The sequence below is a fragment of the Myotis lucifugus genome, unplaced genomic scaffold (genome assembly GCF_000147115.1).
Source record: "Myotis lucifugus unplaced genomic scaffold, Myoluc2.0 scaffold_197, whole genome shotgun sequence".
Lineage (NCBI taxonomy): Eukaryota > Metazoa > Chordata > Mammalia > Chiroptera > Vespertilionidae > Myotis > Myotis lucifugus.
Genome location: NW_005871245.1, coordinates 1388194 through 1415208, shown reverse-complemented (window position 1 = coordinate 1415208; position 27015 = coordinate 1388194). Strand labels below are relative to the sequence as shown.

Sequence of the window (27015 nt, the reverse complement as noted above, 5' to 3'; positions counted from 1 at the left end):
GAACAATGATACAAATCAGACCACAGCCCTGGCCAGTTTTTCTCAGTGGTTTGAGCATCGGCCTGTGGACCAAAGGGTTTCAGGTTCAATTCCTGGTCAAGTGCATGTACCTTGGTTGCATGTTCCCCAGCCCTGGCAGGCAACCAATGGATGTGTCTCTCTCACATTGATGTGTATCTCTCTCTCTCTCTCGCTCTCTTTCTCATCCTCTCCTCCCTCCCTTCCACTCTCTCTAGAAATAATTGGAAAAAATATCCTTGGATGAGAATTAAAAACAAGCAAACAAACAAACAAACAAAAAAACAGACCACAAAGAATTCACAAAGGAATGAGTAGCTAAATAAAAGTGGAAGCAACATTTATTCATTCCACAAATATTTATTATGTGCCTTTAATGTGAATGCCAGGCATTTTTATGAACTCTGGAAATATGTAAGTGAACAAAATAGAGAAATAAATCCCTACCCTTATAGAGCTTACATTCTAAAAGGGGCAGGGTAGGAGATAGAGACACACAGGAGATAAAGGGAGCAGATAGAACCATATCATTGAGAGGCTTAGCAGAGAAATGAGAGAAGCTGGATGGGGCCTGAGAAACCATCCAGGGGACTGGTTCTCAGGGCTTCCAGAGAAGGGTCTTTCCACAGCACATACCGGTTGTTTTTTAGATTGGCAAATTGACAATGAAAAGAAGAGAGGACGAGCTAGCTAGATGAACCATATCAAACAGGATAAACAAAAGTAGCACTGTACCTGGTTTGAGATGCTGGAAACTGCTGCTGCTGGAATATTGGCAATTGTAGATGAAGTGGATATCAGACTGGCATTTGTGCTTGAAGCTATAGGATTGAGAATTTTAAGAGATATTAAAGATATTATGTGAAAGGCTAGAAGAAATTTAAAATATACTGTATCTTAAATAAATAGGTCTCCAAAGAGATAAAGAACATTAGCAAAGGAAGCAAATACTAGTTTTCCTCTTTAACATGCTATCTCATAATTTAGAATTGATTAAACAGTTCAAATATTTTTCTGTTTCGACTTGGGTCTTCAACTATTCCTACTAAAGTCCTAGAACAGTGGTTCTCAACCTTCCTAATGCCACGACCCTTTAATACAGTTCCTCATGTTGTGGTGACCCCCAACCATAAAATTATTTTCATTGCTACTTCATAACTGTAATTTTGCTACTGTTATGAATCGTCATGTAAATATCTGATATGCAGGATGTATTTTCATTGTTACAAATTGAACATAATTAAACCATAGTGATTAATCACAAAAACAATATGTAATTATATATGTGTCTTCCAATGGTCTTAGGCGACCCCTGTGAAAGGGTCATTCAACCCCCAAAGGGGTCGCTACCCACAGGTTGAAAACCGCTGTCCTAGAAGGATACATATACTGGTTCATACTAATGATACCAATAAAGTCAGAAGCTAAACCAAATGACTGTAGTCCCATCTTTTCTGGTGTTGAAAAATGACTCACCTATAACATGGCCTATTCACTATCAGCAGAAATAACAAGAGCTCTGGTAAATCCACGTGTAAATCCTACACTATAGTATTTATTGTCACTTGCCCCAAATTATGCCTTTCCTGATGCAGCATAACTACTTTAAGAGAGAGATGGTCCTCCAAATTCAAAGGTACTTGAAATTGCTTATTGGGCACTACTCAGTGAAATTATTGTGATCAACAAACAAAATGGCATTTAATGATTTTCTGGAAAAATTCAGAAAATATTAAGTAATATCTGGCCAGGTAAAAATGTACCCTATAAGTTAGACTGCCTATCTTGAGATAAGGAATTTGGGTAAGTTTTTCATGCCTTTCTATCACAGATTCCATTAGAGTTTTAATCAGATCCTCAGTGACTAGTATTTGCCACAGAAATTTTTTTTCAGGCGGACAATGTAACGGAGATTGAGGCAATGGTCCTTAGTTCCTCTCACTTACTTATCATAAGCACGCATAAGCCTGGCTCCCATTGCAGTCACAAACACCATAGAGTTCAACATCAGGTAAACCTGACTATCTGACTACCTACCCCATTAGCAACAAAGTCCTCTACAGGGAAAGTTAATGGGAAAATTTCCATTAAGAATAGGGCAAGTAAAGAAATGCAGCAGAATTTCCAAGTACTGGTCAAAATCAAAGGAAATTTTTTACTCCTTTCCTTAAAGAAACTCTGCTTAGGAGAAAGTCTAGAAAAGATTAAGGTAAATATAAGGAACAGCTAATGCTGAAATGCCAGCTTTCATATGAAGAACCAGGACAAAGAAGAGTTAAAGTAATTTGTCCACAGTCATGGAGCTAGTGGTAGATATTAAGATGATTAAAATGGAATCTCCCAATTCTTCGTCAGTTGCAGATTTATAAACAAAAGCAGGAGTAATAAGATATGCAATAAAAGGTACAAATTTAGAGGATCAAGTAAAACTCAAGTGATAACTCCTATTAATATATATCTAAAGGCTATTAGCTCTCCAAATGCCAATGGCATAGCCAACTGTTTTTTGGATAAGTCTCCACCCCTGTTTTGACAAGGGAGCTGTGAACCCATAGAAAGATAAAGCATCTGAGAACCATGCCCCACTAGAGGTCTAATTAGAGAGCTCTAATCAGAAGACTTTGATTATAGAACTGTGAGAGGCAGCGTTGAATTAAGTGACATTGCCCCAAAGCTAGAGGGTTAATGGCACATAAAAGTTGCTGCAAGATTTAGTTTCTATTCACCCCTTTAATTTTATATATGTTTTTCCACCACCCTTGCTCACCCTGGCCTTTTCAAGTTACTCAAAACAAGAGAGGACCTCTACCTGGATTGTTCTCCCTGGCCTGTCCCTCTCCTCCTCCCAGCATGATAGCTCCTCCTTCTCAGAATCTCTCTGACCCTTCTATTGAAACTAACTCCTTTCTTGTTTTCCCAATCATAGCAATCTATTCTTTATTCCTTTCAGAGCACTTTTCAAAAATCTATTTACTCGCCTGTTTTCTATCTCCTCTACTAGTCTGTAAGCTCCATGAAGGCAGAATCTTAAGATATTCATTAATTCCAATATCTAGCAAAGTGCCTGGCCTACAGTAGGTGATGCTCAGTAAGTAGTTGTGGGATTCATTTATATCTTGTATACATGTATAACTTGTAGAATTCAGGTATAGCATGTCAAGGTCATCAAAAACAAGGAAAGTCTGAAAAACTGCATAGTCAAGAGAAACCTAAGGAAATTACAAAGGAAATGTGGTATACTGGATGGAATTCTGGAACAGAAAAAGGATATCAGGTAAAAACTAAGGAAATCTGAATAAATATGGACTTAATTAGTAATAATGCACTCATATTGGTTTATTAATTGTAACAAATGTTCCTTTCTAATGTAAGATGTTAATATTAGGGGAAACTATGTACAAGGTGGGAGGATAAATATAACTCTCTATACCATGTGCTCAATTTTTCTACAAATCTAAGACTATTCTAAAAAATAAAACATATAATAAAAACAAATCTGGTCAATGAAAGACTATTATGTATTACCAACAACATCAGGGCACAAAGACCTTCATTAAAAGTCAAGATTGAGTTAAAATTAAATTTGAAATTTCTGTAATTAATTTTGCCACTTGAATATTAATCATTTAAACCATCTCAACTGAAGAAAATAACCAGATATTGGGCCATAAACAAACAGTGTAGAAAAAAATTAATATGAAGAAGCCAGATCTACTTAATCAAAGGGTTTTCATAAACACTGAGGTATAAATAAAGGTTTTGATCAGAGCTGATGAAGCCAGAAGAGGAATTGAGTTTTTGAGATCATTTTACTAACTTCCCAAAGGAAGAAGGGCTGCTGTCAATGATAGAATGCTTTGGGTAGAATGAGGAGATATTGCTGTTTTGACCATTAACAAAAAATTGCCCTAGCCGGTTTGGCTCAGTGGATAGAACATCAGCTTGTGGACCAAAGGGTCCCGAGTTCAATTCGGTCAAGGGCAGGTACCTTGGTTGTGGACTCCTCCCCGGCCCAGGCCCTGGTCAGGGCTTGTGCAGAAGGCAACCAATTGATGTGTTTCTCTCACATCGATGTTTCTCTCTGTCTTCCCCTCTCTTTTCCACTCTCCCTAAAAATCAATGGAAAAATATCCTTAGGTGAGGATTAACAAACAAACAAACAAAAAATCAATACAATGCTCCTTGTTTGTATTCTGTGGAATGGCTGGGTAGTCACATAGTGGGGAGGAAAAAGCCTGGACAGCTAACACTAATTGTTCATGCTAACGGAAATGAAAAGTGGGGGTGAGGAGAGTGAGTGGAGAACCCAGGTCATTTAAATGTTCCAATACCCATATTTCATTTTAGCCCACTGTTCCAACTTATTTTCTACAATTTTTTTTCCTTCAAAATAAGTGACAAAAAATATCCCAATAAAGTTAATGGTAAACTACTTTTTTTTTTAATTAAAATTTTTTTCACCCCAGCCAGTTTTCTCAGTGGTTAGATCATCAGCCCACGGTCTGATGGGTACTGGGTTCAATTTTGATCAAAGGCACATATCTGGGTTGTAGGCTTAATCCCTAGCCCCAGTAGGGGTGCATGTGGGAGGCAACCAATTAATGGGTCTCTCTCATATTGATGTTTCTCTCTCTCTCTCTCTCCCCGCCTTCTTTCCTTCCACTCTTTCTAAAAAATCAATTGGAAAAATACCCTCAGGTGAGGATTAAAAAATAAAATAATTATTTTTCAATTATAGTGGACATTCAATTGGTGAACTTCTGCCTTAATTTCTGTGCCAAAGTTCTAATGAATAATACAATGGACCAATAAGTTAACCAGAAAAAGGGATGAAAAATAAATTTAGATATCTGCCACTACAGGTTCTTAATTATAGGAGGATTGATATTGATACCATAACTTCAATATTAAATATCATATATTTTCAATCATAAATCACTCATGCTCTGTGGTCAGACTGCCCAGCTAATATCCTGACTTTATTATTTACTAACTTTGTGACCTTTGACAAGCCACTTTGCTTTTTCTGCCTTCTGTTCCCCTTCTTTACAATGAAATAAATAATAGTACCTCCCTCAAAGTATATTGTAAAGATTACATGATTAACACCTATCTATTGTTTAAAACAATGCTAAGAACATAGTAAGCACTTAATAAACACCAGCAATGATCATTATTAGAAAAATGTGAGGAAACCAAATTAATCTATCAAAAGGGGGGAAAATGTACTAACATATAAGTTAGGATAGTGGTTAATGGAAATTTTCATGACCTTTTATTTTATTTATTTATTTATTTATTTATTTATTTTTATAGCCCTTGACCGGAATCGAACCCAGGACCCTTGAGTCCGCAGGCTGACGCTCTATCCACTGAGCCAAACCGGTCAGGGCTTTTCATGACCTTTTAAAGCAGCGGTTCTCAACCTGTGGGTCGCGACCCCTTTGGGGGTTGAACGATCCTTTCACAGGGGTCACCTAAGACCATCGGAAAACACATATAAAATTACATATTGTTTTTGTGATTAATCACTATGCTTTAATTATGTTCAATTTGTAACAATGAAAATACATCCTGCATATCAGATATTTACATTACGATTCATAACAGTAGCAAAATTACAGTTATGAAGTAGCAACGAAAATAATTTTATGGTTGGGGGTCACCACAACATGAGGAACTGTATTGAAGGGTCGCGGTATTAGGAAGGTTGACAACCACTGCAAAACAATGAGTTCTAAAAGACCTCCAAAGGGGGTTCCTCTTTTTTAAAAAGAGAGAGAAGTATAGCTATTAGGTTCCTCAAACTTAAGATACAACTATGGAAAAGTGGTGGTTCTACACCTTGGGAGAGGGTTAGTAATATAAAAAAAAGAGTATCCCCTTCTTTTCTTTCACGACCTAGGTGTAGTCATCAGGGATATGACCCTTTAGAGGGACTTGACAACTAGATTTACCTAGTTGGACCCAAAAGGTCTACTAACCTAGCGAATAATTTATAAAAATCAACTGGGATAGATGGGAAGACAGACAAAGTCATGCTCTTCGAGTTTTTTTCCCTTCTGGTTTGTTCTGTTTATAAAGAAAGAAGGGGGAAGGGACAAAGAAAGAAAGAAGAAAAAATAAATAAGAAAAGAGGAGACTCGGTAAATAATAGAGGGTAAAGGTAGCTCAGAGCAATGTCTTAGGACATAGTGACTGGTTCTGTTCTCAATGGACCAAGCAGAAGTAGTTCTCAATCATTTAATTGAAAACAGTTAAAACTAACAATCAAAATATTTTGTTTGAAATAATCCACACCAAAACATTTTTCATCATCAAAGTTTACATCTTAAGAGTACCTCAGACCAATTGTTGCTGTCCCGCCCTTACCCCTTGGGCACCCATTTTATAAGGAATAAAATTTAAAAGCTGGGAGAAATCAGGAAAAAGGAGGCAGATGAGAAGCAAGGTACATGAACATTAATTCCCAATCTGACATTAATTGATCATTGATAAATTACATGCACTGGATTTGGATGGGTTGGGAATTAATTCCATAGTGTCTTTTGAGTTTTTTTGTCCTCATTCCTAATAGTCCTATCATACTTCTAACCTTTTAGAGAAAGAATTTGGGAAGGCAGAGATGATTAATGCTATGCTTCTCATCATGAAATAGAAACAACTTTTTGAGCAACAAAAATCAACAGAAACCTCTCACTAAGAAGTGATTGTAAATGGTATGATAAAACCACAGCAGAAAAGTGGCACACACCTCACAAAGCAGCTCTCACCTCACAATCCACTCTATTTGGACTTTATATATAAAAGTCAGTTCTAACCATAGAGTCCTCTGCTTATTTACAGGACAAAATGCCACTGAGAACAGACTGGGTTTCTGAACACCAACATGCAAAAGGGAAAGCTTCAATTCTACTAAGCAGTTCACATTAACGGGTTAAACTACTTACAAACCACACTCCTAGGTTCTGGTTTGCCTAACACAAAAAGCATGCACAATGGCACATATCACTCCCCTTTTCTTTTAGAAGACAGAGCTCCTATTACACTGGAGATACAGGTAGACTAAAAACAAAAACCAACAATAATAAAACATACACACACACAACCATGCCTATTTACCTTGAATGGGATAAGAATAATGTGCTGGGCTTGGCTGGCTTGTGGTTAACCCTGTAGTGCAGGTAAGAACACTGTGTTGACTTGGAGGTGGAGTCTGAATTAAACCACTTTCAGGTTTCATACCTGGCCACAATGCACCTGAATCAGATAAATTGGACCAATTACAAACAATACATTGGGACTGGGGAGCCTGGTCATGCTTTTAAATATCAGCCAGTAGTTTAAAATCTAAATCTTAAAAGAAAATAAATTTGCTTGTAAGAGAAAATTACTGATTCTCCTACTTACAATGTACCACAAGCAAATATAATTTCAAAGAACTAGGGAGTGGGGCCATGGAAACAAAAATCTTATCAAAACCCCAATAATTATATATAAATATTTTCATTTCAATGATTGGGGGGAATTTATCAGGGTTAAAAAAAAACAGGGGCTACTGACACCCAACCAGAGTATTTGATGTAGAGTGTGTGATGTCCATGTACAGCAATAAATCATTTATCTGCATTGTCAAAGTGGGAGACATTTCACATAAGTTTAAAATTCACTTACCCATTTAAAAAAGCACCAAATTTTTCTAAAATGTATTAAATACTTCTCTGCCTTCTTAAGCTGGTTATTTTGTTACCTTTGTTTCTTCTGATTAAGAAAGACACATCTGCTTATTTTTATAAATTAAAAACATTACAGAAATATGTAACTTAGAAAAAACAGTCATATGTAATCCCATCATCCAGATTTAACCACTATTAAGTTTGCAGAAAAGTCACTCAGGTTTCTCCTATGTACTTACTAATCTTTTTTCTTATTTTTAATAAAAATTTAAAAGATGTTATACATACTGTTCATAATTTGCTTTTCCACATACCTTTAAGAGACATCATTCCATGTCAGAACATATAAATCTATCTCATACTAATAAACATCATAGCTATTCATTTTTATCACAATGCTCCTGAGTGGCAATCTTTCTAATATATTTATCCTAGAGGACTGGTGCACGAAATCTGTGCAGTGGGAGAGGGGGGGGAGGAGGTCCTCAGCCCAGCCTGTGCCCTCTCACAGTCTGGGAGCCCCCAGGGGATGACAGACTGCCATGGAGGTGCGAGAGGCTCCCACCACCGCTGCTGTGCTCGCCAGCCATGAGCCCGGCTTCTGGCTGAGTGGCACTCCCCCTGTGGGAGTGCACTGACCACCAGGGGGCAGCTCCTGCATGGAGCAGGATCAGGATGAAACCGGCTCTCCAACATCCCCTGAGGGGTCCTGGATTGCAAGAGGGCGTAGGCCAGGCTGAGGGACCCTACTGGTGCATGACTGGGGCTAGGCAGGGATACGGGAGGTTGGCCAGCGGGGGAGGGACCGTGGGAGGGCTCCAGGGCGTGTCCAGCCCGTCTCTCTCAGTCCCAATCGGCTGGACCCCAGCAGCAAGCTAACCTACTGGTCGGAGTGTCTGCTCCCTGGTGATCAGTGCACGTTATAGCGAGCGGTTGAGCAGCCTTAGCATATAATTAGCATATTATGTTTTGAATGGTTGAATGGCTGACTGGAACACCAGACACTTAGCATATTAGGCTTTTATTATATAGGATCTCTTCCTGCCTTCTTGGCAGGGAGGAAATAGTGAACATTCCTTTAGATTTTTATCAGAGTTATTTCTACAAAGTTATATATATTACAGAAACAGGTTATTGTGATATATGAAGACATTTGCTTAGTACTAAATAGAACTCAATTATGGTTCTATGATTTTTAGATACTTGTATCACTTTGTTTTTTTCTCTGTGATCTTTCACTTCTTCACAATCTCTTATCTCTGATTGTATCTATCTCCTTTTCATTTGCAGTAACCTAGGAAACCATAAACAGAGCTTTGCTTCTTACATGAGAGCCCAAGGATGTCCTTTATGAGTGCATTGTTTTTGTGATAATTTTGGCTATGCAAAAGTCTATTTATAAAAAAACTTACTGTCTGGTTATTCACTGCGTTCTGAATAGCTACAGTTGCTGGATCAGTGTAGTTGAAGCTGAGAATTTGGTTTAAGAAGGTTCATCAATCAAATACATTCAGGTAAGAAGTCAATACCAAAATCAGCCACAGTTTCAAATTCAACATTAACTCATTTCATTTACTCCTAATCTGATAAAGAATTTATAGAAATATAGTAAGAACCTCTGCTTCACCAGGGCACTGAGATATTTTAGTGCAACTCGGATCTGTAAAATTTGTTGAAAAGTAAATATAAGGATAGTACAGAGAGATGTAAAAATCTTAAAAGGTTGACGGACATGGTAATTGCCTTGAAGCATTAAAAAAACAAAAAGCCATATTATTTTCTTTCCTATTAAACACATGAAATGACTTATTTGAGGAAATAGAAGAATATCAACATCTCTAGCACGAATTAGAACTGCCCCCGCAGCCTCCAGTTCAAGATCATTAAAAAACTCTTGTACAGGTTAGCCACAGCTAAAGTTCTTGCTATATCTAATTTTCAATAAAAAAAAATTTGAGAATATTATTTTTAAAACATTTATTATATGAAATTTGGATATTAGTACCATGATTCACAATTTCTAGTAAACATATTGCTATTTCAATGTCATAATAACTTTCAGATTTATTGTAATAAATGTTTTTTTCTAAATGGGTTCTGAACCAAAGGTGTTGGATTTGTGAACATGTTTATAATTATACTGTACTAAAATCCTATCTTATTAGTAAAAATAATATTAACTGAGAATCTTTTGCTAGCCTCATTATTTCATTTTTTTTTTAAGTTTTAAAATGTAAAATGCCTATAAACTGGTTCTTTTTATAAGGTTAAAAATTAGGGCAAAATGTCCAAGATAAAGGAATAGTTAGTTGGAGATTAAAAATGGCGGCAGAGTAGGAGGATGCTGCATGGTCATGCTCCCAGGAATAAGCTGGAATTACAACTGAAATACGAGAAGGCTTCCTGAATAATCAACGGAAAACTCACAGGAGAGAACCCTGATACCCAAGGACCGAAGGTGGAGCCAGCATAGAGACTGGTAGGAGGGGCAGAGACGTGACCCACAGAGGGGAACTGAAGTCCCAGAGAGATATCTCAGCTGGTGGTGGAGGGGGGGGGTGCCACTGAGAATTCTGGGATCTAATACCGGAGCTGGGCTCCCCAGCAGAGAGCACCAAACTGAGGAAGGTATCCACATAACATCAAGCTGTGAAAAGCAGTAGGGTGCTGTCTGCCAGGGAGTGGAAGCTGAAAGTTCAGGCACCCTCTTAAAGGGCCAAGGCACAAACATTCCCTGTGGAGCCACCCACCTTGTACTCTGGCAGAGGGAGGGTGAAGTGGACTGGAGCTGTGAGAGCAGAAGCCAGCACTGGGGACTCGGGGGACAGAGCTCAGAAGGCAGACACCCCAAGTCTCCTCGGCTCAGTCATTCCCTCACACAGCCACATAGACATCTGCCTTGCCTGGGGGGATAGACATCTGCCTTGCCTGGGGGGACAGACATCTGCCTTGCCTGGGGGGATAGACATCTGCCTTGCCTGGGGGGAAGACAGTTGACACACCCTATTGGAAAACACCTTGCCCTGAGGCCGCTTAAGAGATTGAAAGTAACAATTCGAAGAAGTAGCAGCTGCTAGTGTAGCCCGCCCCTATCCAAGGAACAGCAGCCTCCTGATCACCACACCCTCTGTCTGAGGAACAGCAGCTGTGTGTGAAGCCTCCCCCCACCAGCCAGAGGAGCCACCACAACTGTGAACAGCACTCACCAGAGGAGCTGCTACCAACTGAGGAGCAGCTGCTACCACAACCGCCCGAGGAGCAACCGCAGCCTGAGGAGCCACTGCCACCCAAGGAGCAGCCACTGAACGACTAAACATCTAGATATGGCGGTATGATCAAACATGGGTAGACAAAGAAACCCCCAAAGGAAAGAAAAGGAGAACTCGCCAGAAAAGCAGCTAAGTGATACAGAGGCATGCAACATGACAGAAAAAGAATTCAGATTAAGGGTGCATAAACCAGATGGAGGAAAAAATCAACAACTTATGCAAGAAGCAAGAAGAAACAGATGAAAAAATCAATAAATTATGTAAGAACCAAGAAGAAATGAAGAGTGATATAGCTGCAATAAAAAACACCATTGAAAGTTTCAACAGTAGACTAGGAGAAACGGAGGACCGAATTAGCAAATTAGAAGACAGGGAAACAAAACACACCCAAACTGAACAGCAATTGGAGAAAAAAAAAATTAAAAGACAGGAATAGTTAGTTTCTAATGTTTTTGACCAGAAACACGAAGTACTTAATACATAATTATTTTATGAAGACAAGAGTAATAAAAGACAAAATGGATACTGCCGCCAGGATTACTGTAACCCTGTGTTTAAGCATCTTCCTTCAAAAGCACCCTTCCAAGAATTCCAAATAACAGTAGTATGATTTGATCATAGAGCATTACTGCCCATAGCAAATGATGAAACAAAATCTTCGTTTCCTGACCACTAGTCCACAGTTGTATGCCTACAACTACAAAGCTTCTCAAGTCATTTTAAGCACAAAAAGCCTGATGTAGAGCAACAGCCAGGTCTAACAATGGGAAAGGAAGTCTTTCTCTGAGTGCCATCCTCCTGCTGCCCCACACTGGGGTCTTACCATAAACTTTACCCAAGTCTCTGAGCACAAATATGTGTCACTATGGGTTAGTCAATAACCGAACTAACCTGAGCAGTTCAGTTTATAGTAACACACAAATGTAAGATTTTAGTATACTGGCTGAAACTGACAGGCATTGTAGGCATGGATTACAAACTCAGAAATAAGAGCATTTCTGTTTCTCTCTTCTTGTGAAGTTACCAACAAGGACTATCATGAAACATAACCCTCAATTTTTTTTCTAGTAGTTATTAAGAGCCAAGGAATGCCTAAAAGAAGGAGGTCACTATCATAAAGATTAGCCAAATGGGCCAGGAAACGTAGCAATGTAGAAACCAGAAGCAGGCAACACGAATACATCCATAATCTGTGGCGGTCTGTTGAAAGATTTTCTAATTCCCAGCTAGTTTCAGTAGAGGCTACAGAGATAGAATTTTATTAACATATTGTATATTTTAAAATAATACAATAGTCTCTCATTTTTTTTTCATACCAGTTCAAGGAAAGCAGGGAATAGGTAATAAACAACCCTAATATATCTATCAATTTACATACACAGAAAAAAACCAGTGCAGATATCAAGTGTACAAAGAATCTCAAACTGTCTTCTTGTAAATCATTCTAATTTATAGTTCATGTCCAAGATGCCTATAACCAAAGAACAAAATTTTCTATGCATATAAGGTTGTATAAAATTGGGGATTTCCCCAAATATAAGACATATTCAGATTGCCTGGCTTTAGCAAACCAGTCAGCTCAAAATACATTTATTATGCTTACTTAACCAAGGTACCATGTTTTATATAAAGTAAAATCAATAGTAATGTCTCAAAGATTTTCCACAAATACTTAAAGAATCCGGGTTTTATAGTGAAGACTTAGTACCTTGGAAATTTGGTAGCTAACTTTGATAGATAAACAAATGAGTACTGAAAAATCATGATTTTATATTACATGCATCAAATATGCTGTTGGGAAGTTGCAAACCCAACTTCTATTACACCTGTAATTGAGTAGATACTCTACAAAGAACAACTCATCTCTCCGCTTCCTGATCAACCATGCTTGCTTTTTGGGAAAAGATCAGTTTCTGGGGGATAAAAATCAATTTTCTTAGAAACTGCTTATAATAAGATGCCTTACCAAAAGGAGGTAGTCCATACGTTTGGGTTGCCTGAGGGTAGACAGCATACGGTTGAGACTGCTGTAGTGTCTGGTACTGAGTCTGCCCAGGATAAGCAGTTTCCGAAACAGGAACTGAGAGGATATGTGCATAAGGTCTAGAAAAGTTCAAGAAAACAAAAACTTGCATGTGTGATTTATTTTAGTAATGAAAAATAGGAGAAATAGCTAATACCACTAAATGCCAAGAATCAGTAATGAGGAGACTAACCTTCCACAAAATGTCTCTGACTGTGGTCAAAAAGTAGAGCTAATATTTCCTTTCCAGGTTCTACTACAATCTACCTAAGAAACAATTTTATGAAAAATTTATAATTTTCAAATATCCTCCAAAAATATATATATTTTTAAAAAGGATGGGTTAAACTTGTTTATGTCCTTATGTCTACATATAGAACAAAACTAAACTAATAGAAAATTGGATAGAACAGGCTTCACAACTGGCTCTCATTCTTCACCCAGCCTTCTGGGCCAAACTAATGTTCTTTTTAAAATATTTTTATTGATTTCAGAGAGGAAGGGAGAGGGTGAGAGAAATAGAAACATCAATGATGAGAGAGAATCATTGACTGGCTGCCTCCTGCACGCCCCCTACTGGGGATTGATCCTGCAACTCGGGCATGTACCCTTGACTGGAATTGAACCCAGGACCCTTCCGTCCACAGGTCAACTTTCTATCCACTGAGCCAAACTGGCTAGGGCCAAACTAAAGTTCTAAGAGGAAAAGTGGGGCTTAGAAAAGAAGGTGAGGCTGGTAGAGACAAGGCAAGGGAATAGGAATGGGCTCCAATATTGTCAGATCAAGCCCATAAAACAGGACCCAGATAATAAAATATGGGAAGTCCCAGATAGGACTTGGAATTTTCCCACTGATATTTAAGCCAGAGTATACTGCTACTAAATGGTGCCAACCACATCAGGTTTAACTAGGGATTTGAATTCAGCAGTGAAACTTCCGGTAATATATACTAGCTAGATGACCTCACATTCTTTTTTCATCTGTTTTTGTTTTTTTTTTAATCCTCACCCGAGGATATTTTTCCATTGATTTTTAGAGAGAGTGAAAGAGAGAAGGAAAGACAGAGATATATTGATGTGAGAGAAAAACATCAACTGGTTGCCTCCTGCACAAGCCCCGACCAGGGCCTGGGCCAGGGAGGAGCCTGCAACCGAGGAACATGCCCTTTACCAGAATCGAACCTGGGGCCCTTCAAGCCACAGGCCGACGCTCTGTCCACTGAGCCAAACTGGGTAGGGCTGACCTCACGTTTCTTTCATGCAATAAGATGATCCCACATTTTATGTACTGAACTTTTAAGTAACAGTTATATTGTATGGTGAGTTATGCTGCACTTAAAAGAAAAAGTGTTTCCTGTACCATATGAGTAATAATGATAGAATACTGGAAGGAAGTGTTGTTTCAGAAGGCAAAAAGATTCTTTTCAGGTTTGGAGGAGAAGAAAACGAAGGAAGGCTATAAAGAAGTGGTATGTGAACTGAGCATATATAGAATGTGCAGGAGAGGGAAAGAAGTGTGTTCTAGGGAAATAGAAAAACTCTGGAAGAGGTACACAGGAAGGAAAGCAAGGGCTTCAGCCTGCAGGAAGCATAGATTATATTAAGGGAGGTATATAAAGGGAAGGGAAGTAGTGAGAGAGAGAAAAAGACAGATAGCCAAGACCTTGAATACCAGGCTAAAAGAGTTCAGACAAATCTGAAACAAGTGGGAGTCACTGAAATTGTTGAGCAGAGTGACAAGATCAGAGTTGCTCCTTAATAAAGATTAGTTTGGCATTGCTCTGTAAATGGATTAGAAGAGAGAAAAATGAAATAGAGGTCCAGTTTAAAAAGTTATACAGGAGCTCTGAATTAAGATAGAAGGCATATGCCAGGCCTGTGTTGCTCAGTGGTTGAACATCAACCCTGAACCACGAGGTCACCAGTTTGATTCCCGGTCAGGGCACATGGCTGGGTTTCCGGGCTCGATTGCCAGTTGGGGGCATGCAAGAGGCAGCCAATCAATGACTCTCATCAATGTTTTTATCTCTCTATCCCTCTCCCTTCCTCTCTCTCAAAATCAATAAAAACATTAAAAAAAAAAAAGATAGAGGCATAGTTAATAAGGTATACTAAATCTTTTTTGAATAAGTAAATGAATTTGGAATATGCAATATATTCCCATCTCAGTGGATTCTAAGAGACTAAATATGAAAATTTCTATTCTTCTTAGCCAGATCTGAGACCAACAAATAATTCAGGTTGTAGCTATTAATCAAATTGCATGGGGAATTATTTAAAATCTTAGTGATTAATCTCCAGATATACCCTATTTAATATAGTGTCTTTACAGCTCAAAGTATTTTGTTAACTCCATAATATCTCAGAGAACAGGTTTAGTTATTTCACAGAAGAAAACCACATGTAAATGACTGGCCCAACTATGCTATTAGTGTTAATACCAGATAAGAATTTGGAAAACTCATTGAGTTAACTTTTTAATTAGTGTTATTTTTAACTGTTGCAAAATCAAGGTACAAAGGGGCACAAAAAAGGAGGGAAATGCCAGTTTTCTTTTTACAACAGTCCCACAGGCATCATTGATCTGCTACAAATTTCTATGAATCCTGCATTATGTAAGCACATAGGAATATATCCTCATTTAATAAGCACAGCTGTATGTATTTATGTATGCACTAGAGGCCGGTTGCAGGAAAAGATTCGTGCAATAGGCTTTCCCTTCCCCTGGCTGCCAGCACCGGTTTTCCTCCGGCACCCGGGACCCAGGCCTTCGCTACGGCTGGAGCTGCCTTCAAGCCTTCGCTGCCCTGCCTGGCCGCCCCGGGTTGGGTCGCACATGGGACGCCCGCTACCCTGGGTCGCAGATAGCAGGCCCGAATGGCAGCAGGGCAGGCGGGATGGCTCTGTCCCACCCTGCCTGCAGCATGCAAATTAGCCATCTTTGTTGGCAGTTCATTTGCATATTGTGCTAATTAGCCAATGGGAGGCGTAGTGAAGGTATGGTCAATTACCATGTTTGTCTATTATTAGATAGAATAGGCTCACTATCAATGCACAACTGGCAGCTTGGCATACACAATGTTCTGCACCTAATTAGTCAGGAGATGATTAACTTGGTGGATTTTAAATGCTGATCTTAACCCCTCACAGGCTGCTTCATAGTGACTTCAATCCACTAAACCTGTCTAACTTCAAGTTCACGTCTACTCTGAGGATAGTCCTAAGACAAGAAACTGAACATAAATAGGTTGAGAAGTCCCAGTATGAGGCTGGCTTGAGCTATTTTTATTGATCTGTCTATCAAGGTAAAGGAAACAGAAAATGATCAGAGGTTAATCAGTAATATGCTTTGATCACTAACAGTATTTTTCATTTTCAGTGCCTATTTATTTAGAGCGGGAGTGGGGAATCTTTCTTATGCCAACAGCTATTTGGATATTTATATGATCATTTACAGGCCATACAAAAGTATCACCTTAAAAATTAGCCTGCTAGCCCTAGCCAGTTTGGCTCAGTGGATAGAGCGTCAGCCTACGGACTGACGGGTTCCAGGTTCAATTCTGGCCAAGGGCACATGTGTGGGTTGTGGGCTCGATCCCCAGTGGGGGGCGTGCAGGAGGCAGCCGGTCAATGGTTCTCTCTCATCATTGATGTTTCTATCTCTCACTCTCCCTCTCTGAAATCAATAAAAAAATATTTTTCAAAAAATTAGCCTGCTATATTTAGTCAAACATATAATTAACTCACCCCTGCCTTGGCAGGGTCAGACTAAACGATTTTGAAGGCCTTATACAGCCTTCGGGCCAGATGTTCCCCACCCCTGATTTAGAGTGAGCTCCTGAGTAACAGTGATCTATTTCAGGCAACCATCTACTTTTTAAAAGGATATTATAGCCCTGGCTGGTGTGGCTCAGTTGGTTGGAGCATCATCCCATACATCAAAAGGTGGCAGGTTTGATTCCTGGTTAGGGCACATACCAGGGTTGCAGGTTCAATCCTCAGTTGGGGCGCATATGGGAGGCAGCTGATCAATCTTTCTCTCCACCGCCGCCCCCCCTAAAATCTATAAAAAAGCATAACCTTGGGTAAGGAATGAATGAATGAATGAATGAATGAAAAGATATTACAAAGACTCCATATTTGGAGGGAATAAAAAAATTGGAGTAAGGCCCTAGCTGGTTTGGCTCAATGGATAGAGTGTCAGCCCTCCAACTAAAGGGTCCTGGGTTCAATTCCAGTTAAGGCCACACACCTTGGTTGCAGGTTCAATTCCCGGCCCTAGTCAGGGCAAGTGCAGGAGGCAACCAATCAATGACACATCAATGGTTCTCTCTCTCTGTCTCTCCCTTTCCCTTCCACTCTCTCTAAAAAAAAAAAAAAAATCAATGGAAAAATATCCTCGAATTAACAAGAACAACAACAAATTGGAGTAAGGATTGAGAATGAGAGAGGTGAAAATAAATTAAATGTCAACTTACCGAGTTAAATATCAAGTTAAATTTTGCAATTAACCTAGAGAAAAAGCATACATATTTTTAAATAATTATATTCAACTTACTTTGCAGAATACATTTGTGAGGTATAATCATTGGATGAGCGAGGGATGTAATCGGTACATGTCATTACTGAAAGAAAGACCAGGTAAAAAGTTAGAACACTTCAAAAATGAGATGGGAAAATTATATCTCACTGTATAATGTTTCAAACTAAATTACAGAATACAGATTGGACATCAGAAATTTAGAAAGACTAGTAGCAAATACCTCACTCTCCAAATAACAGATTTAGAGACGTTTAGACAATAAAAGAAGCTAGAATGTGAGAGGTATGGAAAAGAGTTGAAGGTTAATACCAATTGATCTTTACCTTCACCCTTCCTGATTTAAAACCACAGATGGAGCACCCTAAGCTCTTAGCTGTGCCTATAGGCAAACTTAAAAAGTAAGATCCGTATCTAGAAAACCACATTATACTTCTTCAGCTTATTCATTCTCTGGGTGCTGATTCTCTATTTTGGCCATATGACTGACTTGCAGGAAGACAGATTTAGGGGGAAATACCCAATTTTATTAGAAAATTGTTGCTATCACTATGTATAGTCAGCAGCAGGGAGGATGCAAATATGCTTCTATATTACTATTTTTTCAGCTTTGTGGTTTTAAGGTTTTAACTTTGGAAAATCAGAGACAGACCTGAGGAACTCATGTGATGCTCTGATAACCTAGCAAGTAAACACACTTTCATAGCTAGTGTCCTCTTAATCCTCATGACTTTATCTAGAATAGCTGCTGTAAAGGCTTGGCCCTCATGATTTCATCTTGGATAAATGCTATAAATATTCAACTCAAGTTGACAGATAGCAAAATCCTATTCATTAGGCACTACTTCAGCTGTAGACTGAAACATCATAGAGCTTGTACCAGGCTCCTGAACTGTTCAAGAACTTCTTTCAACATCTATAAATGAGGTTGCTTTACTATAAATAGGGACTAAGAGTGAAGCAACTAAATTTATGTCAAGCTGGGATCCCTGAGTGTCTGAACCAAAAAGGGAACTTTGGTCAAGAGCAGATGAGGAAAATGTTCATGCCCAATAGTAAAGACAAGTCAACATCTGTGAGTTTATCATAGTAGATCTTGTCCATTGCCACTGTTCAAGGTCTTTAACAATAATGACTAGAAACTTATAGATTATATTCATTCATAATCATTTTGACAGAAATCTCAATTAGATCTAAAGTTCTTACTATCTATCACAAAGAATGTAGGTTCATTTGAATTCTACATGATAGTTCCTTCTGTGCTGGCAAATACTTTCAAAAACCCAAAGATTTCTCTTCCTTTGATTTAACCCTGTGAGTGCCAACCAATATCCTAGGAACTATGCTAAAATTGCCAAGGCATTTTTGCTGATTTTACAGCAGTTTAGGAAAAAAATTATGAATCGCAAGTAAATGAAGTTACATATTCAATATCTTCCACAAAATCGTCATCTTCACAGCAAGAATTGACATATTTAGCAATATCATCATCACTAATAAAAGTAGGCTTAGAACTGGACACTGCAGGAGGAGTGTGGTAGCGCTCCCAGCACTTTTGGCGAAAGACAGGAGGAGCGTGATCTCGCTCCCCGGCACTCTAGGGGTTAAGTTAATTCTAGAAGAGACTGACAAAATATCCTAGGACAGTGCGGCAAACTGCGGCACCTTGAGTATAGCTCTTCCACAAAATACCACGTGCGGGAGCGCACGTACAGTACGATTAAAACTTCGTGACCACACTGAAGGGGCCAAAGAGCAGCATGTGGCTCTTGAGCCGCAGTTTGCCGACCACAGTCCTAGGAGATTTAGGCCAATTTTTATTTTTCTAGAGAAAGAATAAGCCTTGCTCTTCACAGTATTTGGGAACTATAAAAGGATTATAAAGAGTCAAGGCATACTCTGCTGTAGAGGAACAACAATGGAGACAAGTTAAAACCCTGAAGTATATTCTGAAGGTAAAACTAGCAGAACATTCTGATGGATTAGTATGTAAGGAATGAAGAAAACAGGGAAAAAGAGACAATTTCTAGGTTTTTCAGCTTGAGCAACTGGAGGGATAATGAAACCACTTCCCAAGATGGAAAAACCTGGGAAAAGAACAGATTTGATGGAGGCTAAGGGAATAAAAAGCTTCCACACATTTTAAGTATGGCTTCCCTTTTGGAGCAAAGTGGAGATGTCAAACAGGTAGTTGAATACACAAATGAAATCAGGGGAGAAGTTGACTGGAAATATACTAACGCATGAGAGGATGCGGAAAGAGAAAAGACTAGAAACAAATCCCGAGGGCCCACCAACATTCAGAGTTCAGACAGCGAACGAAGGGTCAGCAAAGGAGAAAGGTGGGAGAATAGTAGTGAGAAGCAGGATATGAACAGAGAAATGTCCACTTAAAAGAAAATTAAGAGAAATTACGAAAGGTAATTTGCAGTTATTGAAAGTTACTGATGGCCTTGACAAGAGCAATTTCATTGGAAGAGTGGTAATAGAAACTAAATTTGAGAGGGTTGAAGAGTGAATGGGAGGTGAGAAACCAAAGAAGGGCAATTCTTTTCAGAGGTTCCAATGAGTCAAGGATCAAAGAGGAGATCTACAACTCGTGGGGGATATAAACACACACACACACACACACACACACGGGAAGGAAAGTCTTCTGGACATCCAGGACAAACAAGGCAATCAGTGGAGACCAATTATAAAAGAACAGCATCACCTGGTTTATAGGAATGCCACTTACGCCATGCAGAGAATTTGGTACTTACTTTCCTCTGACATGGTTAGGTTTGAAGCAAGGCTTGAAGTTTCAGGTTTCTGATCACTGACTTCGGGGTTGCTTACTTGACTGTGAGAACCAAAATGAATATATTAGCCCCTGATTGACATATTCCATTGCTAAAAGTTATTAAATCAAACCCATTTCTTCTGAGGCTATACAAGAAAGAGGCAAAGTAAGTCATCTTCATGATATCCTTATTCTAGGTTTTTAGCAGCTACCTGAAGAGCAATGGCCAGGGTTAGTACCCACAGCATTCTACAGTCCTTTCTCATATCTGTAGACCCCTTCAGTTTTTATATCACTCAGAAATTCCAGCTAAGTCACAAGCAAGTCAGATTTTCTCTGAAGACAATGTGGTAAAAGAAAAACTCCACAACACCTAAAAATGCTTTAAGACAATGGTTCTCATAATAACTTGAGACGTTTTTTCAAGTTATACATGCTTGCTTCCAAGAAGGTGTTCTGAACCTTAAAATGGCTCGTTCCATGGTATTCCTCTTCTCCCCCAATTAAAAGAAGAGACAATTTTTAATTTCTTATTATACCCAAGACTGAGCAACATCTTTTTCTTTTTCTTGTTTAACTTAAAAGAAAATTAAGAGAAATTACGAAAGGTAAATCGTATAAACTGGGAGGACAAGTCATTATGTTAGATACTTTAGTGTTGGGAAGATTCTCACTGGAATTCTGAAATGGAGATTATACTAAATGGAGATTATACATCACAATGTCCTTCCTCTTCCTTCTACCGGACTTTCCACTTTCCAATATTACCTCAACTACCCGTACAGCATAATCCTTAGGAGTACAGATTCTCAAGCCAGACTGCTTGAGTTCATATTCCATTCTGCCAAAGCTAGCTTTATGACTTTAGGCAAGTCACTGAACTTTAGTGCCCTGGTTCTTCAACTGTCAATGAAGAGTAGTAATAGAACCTACCTCGTAGAGTTGTTATAGAGATTAATGGGTTAACATATAAAAGTACTTAGAGCCCTAACCAGTTTGGCTCAGTGGATAGAGCGTCGGCTCCCGGACTGAAGGGTCCCAGGTTCGATTCCGGTCAAGGGCATGTACCTTGGTTGCGGGCACATCCCCAGTAGGGGGTGTGCAGGAGGCAGCTGATCGATGTTTCTCTCTCATCGATGTTTCTAACTCTCTATCCCTCTCCCTTCCTCTCTGTAAAAAATCAATAAAATATATTTAAAAATATATATACCGCACCAAAATTCTTAGAGCTCTCATGTATTTTCTAAACAAACCTCTTGTATTTAAGCATAATATCAATAAAGTTTCATGCCCCCATACCTGTTATATTCTAAATGTTCAAACAATTTTTCCTTAGATGAGAGAAAGGAAAAAAGGGAAGAAAGATAATTTTATAGACTGGGAAATAAAACACATCAGGAAAGATAGTTGGACCACCAAGAGTGTTTAAGTGCCTGTTTGAGATGTAATCATGAATGAAAATTGAGACCAGTAAGCATAATGTATATAATAAGACATATGGATTAGTGTGGCAGTAAAATAAATGATCTGGAGTGAAATGTGTGGTAGCAAAAGAGGAGGATTCTGGAAATTAAGATGTCAGAGGTGATGAAGTTACTGGTTCATATGGTTGGTGGACAAACGATGGGAGATAAGAACCGTGGAAAAATAAAGCATGAGGTGCATAGAAGTTGCCTCTCTTCTACAAGGGGAGGGAAGCTAATGACTGAGGCATCCCATATCCATTTGGTAATGAATGCCAAATAACTTGCATTTCCCTTACTTCTGCTTATTCTTCCTATTTCGTATTCTATACATCTAGCTAAAGAATACTGACCAATGTGTCTCCTCCATATATCATACACTCTGATAGATAACATGAGTTCGGTATATATTGTTGAATAAATAATTAATGAATAAAATAAATAAATTAGCACTTATGAGTTTCAAAAACAAACTTTTGGAGGGTATTTTCATTTTAAACCAAGTAATTTCAAAATGTAAAGACTGACTTTAAAAAACAAAAAGAAGGCAGTCAACCTAAGTCATGTCCATCATCAGCATGTGAAAAAAATTGTAGGTAGATTATTAAAAAGAAATTCAACTTTAATATACCTTAAAGTTTGCTCTCCCGATTCCTGCATCTTGGCTTTTTTAACCTGTAAAAATAAATAAACAAAGGAATAATGTAATGATCTATTTTTGAAATAATCTGGCTACTCAAATGTCAGACTAACATTAACTAATTAACATTAACTAATAAATTTCAGGGTAATTGTCTTGTCTTGCTTAGTTTTATTTAATTAAACCTTATATTTTTTAGTTAGAGATGAACTTCTTTGTTTTTCACATGGAGATCTTTTTTTCTTTTCTATTTTTAAAATTTACCTTTATTGTTGAAAGTATTACAGATGTCTCCTTTTCCCCCCATTTTTTTTTTCAATGAAAATAGTGTTTATCAGAATCAAGGTAAAATGTAAAAAATCTTTATCAAGATTTTTACTCAAGATAAAATGTTTACCAGGATGAAATATCTAAACTTGGATACAAACTCGTTGGTTTTAAATTTTAACAGATGCATAATTATTTCATTAAACAATAAATATGGAACTCTTGATATCATCTACTCAAAATTTCTTTAACAGAAATGTCTTTTTCTTTTTTGTTAATCCTCATATTTTTTACATTATTTCTAGAGAGAGTGGGAGGAAGGGGGGGGGAGAGAGAAAAAGAGAGAGAGAGAAAGAGAGAAGCATGAGAGAGACATGGACTGGTTGCCTCCTGCACAGCCCCCCACTGGGGCCAGGATCTAACCTACAATCCAGGTACTTGCTCTCGACCAGGAATCGAACCTGAGATATGTTGGTGGGCGCAGGCAATGCAGGCCAACACTCTGACCACTGTACCACACCATCCAGGACTAACAGAAATGTCTTTATACTTAAATTACCTACATGCCAAAAATAAAGACAATTTCTCATTATGCTACTAGTAGTCTAAAAAATATTATTCACACCATTCTGATTTTCCCTCCAGATTTTCATCTTTTCTTAATTCCTTCTGAGGTAAAAGCATTTACATTGAAGCAATTTAGTCCAGAAATGAAAATTAATGTTTAACACTGTGCATGTTCCCTGCTTTCATATTACAAAAGAATCTGATTTTAGAGCTCTCTGATTAGAATAACTAGTTATAGTAGAAACATGCTAAGTATACTTAGCCATACAAATTATGAATACTTAAAAGTATTTCAAGCTAACAAAAGGCAAAAATTCTGCTAAATAATTTTAAACAAATATAACAGGTGGGAATACAGCTACTTAATATGATTAGATTTAACATTTCAGATACTGTTCACCTTAATTTGGGCAATTATGTCCCCCTGTAAGTCAGGGATAGGAAGGTTGTACTACCCTGGCACCAGAGGCAGTTAAACTAACTCAAAGAATACAGACATATTTCACTGAGTTACAAAAGCATGGGTTCAAACAATATAATCCAGAAACTGACAGAATGTAAATAGTACAACTACTTTAGTACTGCTTCCTCAAAACGTTAAACAGAGTTACCATATAATCCCGCAATTCCACTCCTAGCTATATAACCAAGAGAAAAGAAAACAGGTCCATACAAAAAAAGTGAAAACAATCCCAGAATCCATGAACAGATGAATGAATAAATAAAATAATAATAAATAGCCCTAGCTGGTTTGGCTTAGTGAATAAAGCGTTGGCCTGGGGACCAAAGGGTCCAGGGTTTAATTCCAGTCAAGGGCACGTACCTCAGTTGCAGCTCCTCCCTGGCCTGGGCCCTGGTCTAGGCATGTGCAGGAGGCAACCAATCGTTGTGTTTCTCTCACATCAGTATTTCTCTCTGTCTTTCCCCCTCCATTCCACTCTCTCTGGAAAATTCTCCTTGAGTATTAAAAAATAAAATAATGATAAATAAATAAAACAATGAGTATTGAGTTTGATATGTACATTTTAAAATTCTTTCCTATGTGTATAATGCCCTTTCAAAATTTGAGTTCAGAGACCACTCCTGATATCTATAGAGGAGTTAAGTGCTTCCAGTTCACCAGAAATAATCTTGGATTATACCTCTTATTCCAAACTGAGTCTGGTTAATGCTCCCTTTCACTCTTTTGAAAAAGAGTTCCAGGTTGGACAATAATATGAGCTGCTTCAAAGTAGTTGAAAAAGATGAAGACTGGAAGAAGACTGAGTCAAATACCTAAATGGTGACTACAGAGAAAACCATTTCTCATTGCAGAGGATGGACTGGCAATAGGGAAAGTGAAAGAAAATCCTGTGGCTAGGATTTATGTTGCCTTGTTAACAATGACCCCAACAAATCTTAAATCTTAAAACAGAGCAAGTAAGAAGTAGAGAAATGAGAGAGAACAAGACAAGAGACGATAGGATTAAAATAACTCCAATAATAATGCCCATCAGTAACATCTCCCTCTATACAGAGATAAACAGTAGGGTTAAAAATCTTAGTTTTAACCTGGGATAGGACTATTCTTTCCATTCAAATTTCCTATCTCCACTACAGCCTATGAAAACTTATTTTTCTCCTCAAAGTCTGGCATTTACTCTCCTATCCTAATTATTCTTAACAGTCAATAAGTGTTCTGTGTTTTCTTAGATTCCATATTTATTTGATATCCATTAATCATGGAGCCAAAATTGTTTACCAGTATATCTCCCCTACGATCCAGAGCCCACACTCTGAACTACCTCCTTTTTCTAACTCATACAGACCAAGTCAATATTCCCCTGTTCTAAATCAACTCAGGGCCAGATGGATACCTAGTGACAGCCCTATACCCCAAACCTCCTGGAATTATTCGAGCTAACAATCCTAAACTATTTACCCTGGCATACCATGCCTCTAATTTCTAAGGGAATTGTAACATTAAACTTTTCTTTCAAATGGCACTGACCTCTCAGTGTGGTCACTCAGTCACCTTTATAAATTAAACCCAGGCACAAATCAACAGGAAAATGATGCCCCAAGGCAATCACCATTTATAGTCAACAGAAAATTAGTTTTTAAAGTGGTTTAATTTCTTACCTTCCTCTGAAATAACCATCAGGTTAATACGTTATGTTATAGAAACGGAATAAGAACGGCAAGGAAATAAAGCAGAGTAGAAGAGATGACCTACTAGCAGGTCAGTCTCACAATTCTCATTACCTTAAATAGGTAAGGAGTAACCAACAATACCTATTTCAACAACTTATATAAGTCTTTGAAATTATGACTAGACCTTTTACTAAATTAAAAACTCAATGACATCATTTTCGTTGGTACATTTAATGTCTCTAATTCAGCTATTTGTTCTTATACAAATACAGTGTATCCTAGATACACTGCTGAGGATGATTTTTAACCCTACCATTTCCCTGATTATTAATGTCCCACCAGGGAAAGGAATGACATTCCAAATGTTTCAAGAGGTTTTTTTAACAATTGCTTATGACATCCTAATTTTATGCTTACTGTAAGTGAGAGGGCTAAAAATATAATAGCAAAGTAATCATCAGTATACATGTCTCGACCTAAAGAAAAATATTAAAAACATATTAAAGGACTTTATTAATTAAATGGAAGCTGGTGTCTATCCTTCTGTAATGTAAAGAATACATCTAGTACATGAAAAACATATCTTATTACATGCTTTCAACATTCAAATTTTTCTACGTTGGATTTCATAAAGAAAGGTAAGCATGTACCACTCTATATTCTCTTTTAATATTAAATGCAAGAGGCTCTCTCAGGATAGCAAATTGAATCAGTATTTAACTTCAGAAAAAGAAACTCAAGACAAAAGGAAAAGATTCTTCAACATAAAAGTATCTTAAGAGACTGATTATTGCTCTCCTTTTTTAAGTGAGAAGGATCAAAAACAGACAAAAACAAACAAAAAGAAGCCACGGCAAGGCAATAAATCCGTTTCACTTGTGGACATTTAAAATGATTTTATTTATTTGTATTAAATATTTAAAAGAAATTAAGAATTCAACCTAGTCTCTAGAATCTTATTTTTTTAAGAATTAGCTAGTGGTCAGATTACATTTTCTTCAACTACTACAACTTCTTAAAAAATTAGGTCAGTTAGGAAAACTTAGGTAAAGATAAAACTAAATTTTCCATCAGAAGTGGTGTATACTGTTTGGTAAATAGATGTTCTCTTTTATTTTAAAAATTGTAAGAATATCCATTGTTTTTTCTTTCTTTTCTTTTTTTTTTTCTGGTCTGTCCCACAACTGATTCTCACCTACCAGCACATCCTGTTGCCATCTCACCTACCATGATGTCTAATTGCTCTGCCCTTCCCTGACAGCTCCCCGGGCTACAGATCAGACCAAGCAAAAGTGTTCTACAAAAGGAAATATCCACTGATTTTTTTAAAAATTACAATCCCAAATACAATACTAACTTTGTAATGCTGATTTTTCTAAGCACACTCGTTAGCATTGTTAACAAAATATACATTTGAGATCATATAAAATTTTTTATTTAGAAGTATTAAGAAGTTTTTTTCTTATTTTTATTTTGAATTTGAATAATATTTAAAATCTCTTATGATTAGCTTTTCTACAATGAACTTTAAATTGTTAAAGGAAATACTTACTGGTTGCTCTGGTAAATCTTGTTCTTCTTTCATGAGGACCAATATTTCTTTCTTCCACTTATGTGACTGGATCGCAAGTGTCTCT

The 27015-nt window shown here is 37.8% G+C and overlaps 1 protein-coding gene across 2 annotated transcripts in view; it reads right to left on the bottom strand.

The window, feature by feature from the left end:
• Window positions 1–27009, bottom strand: part of EYA3 (EYA transcriptional coactivator and phosphatase 3) — a 59940-nt gene extending 32931 nt beyond the window's left edge. Inside the window, exons 1-7 of one of the 2 annotated variants that reach the window (XM_023760996.1) lie at window positions 26931–27009; window positions 22403–22446; window positions 20289–20368; window positions 17545–17611; window positions 12930–13066; window positions 7141–7278; window positions 754–839 (exon numbers count right to left, since the gene is read on the bottom strand). In XM_023760996.1, the coding sequence (XP_023616764.1) occupies window positions 754–839; window positions 7141–7278; window positions 12930–13066; window positions 17545–17611; window positions 20289–20368; window positions 22403–22446; window positions 26931–26963 (585 nt within the window). In that variant the 5' untranslated portion in view covers window positions 26964–27009. The remainder of the gene's footprint in view (window positions 1–753; window positions 840–7140; window positions 7279–12929; window positions 13067–17544; window positions 17612–20288; window positions 20369–22402; window positions 22447–26930) is intronic. The other variant, XM_023760997.1, reaches the window with a different exon arrangement.
• Between the last annotated feature and the right edge of the window lie 6 nt (window positions 27010–27015).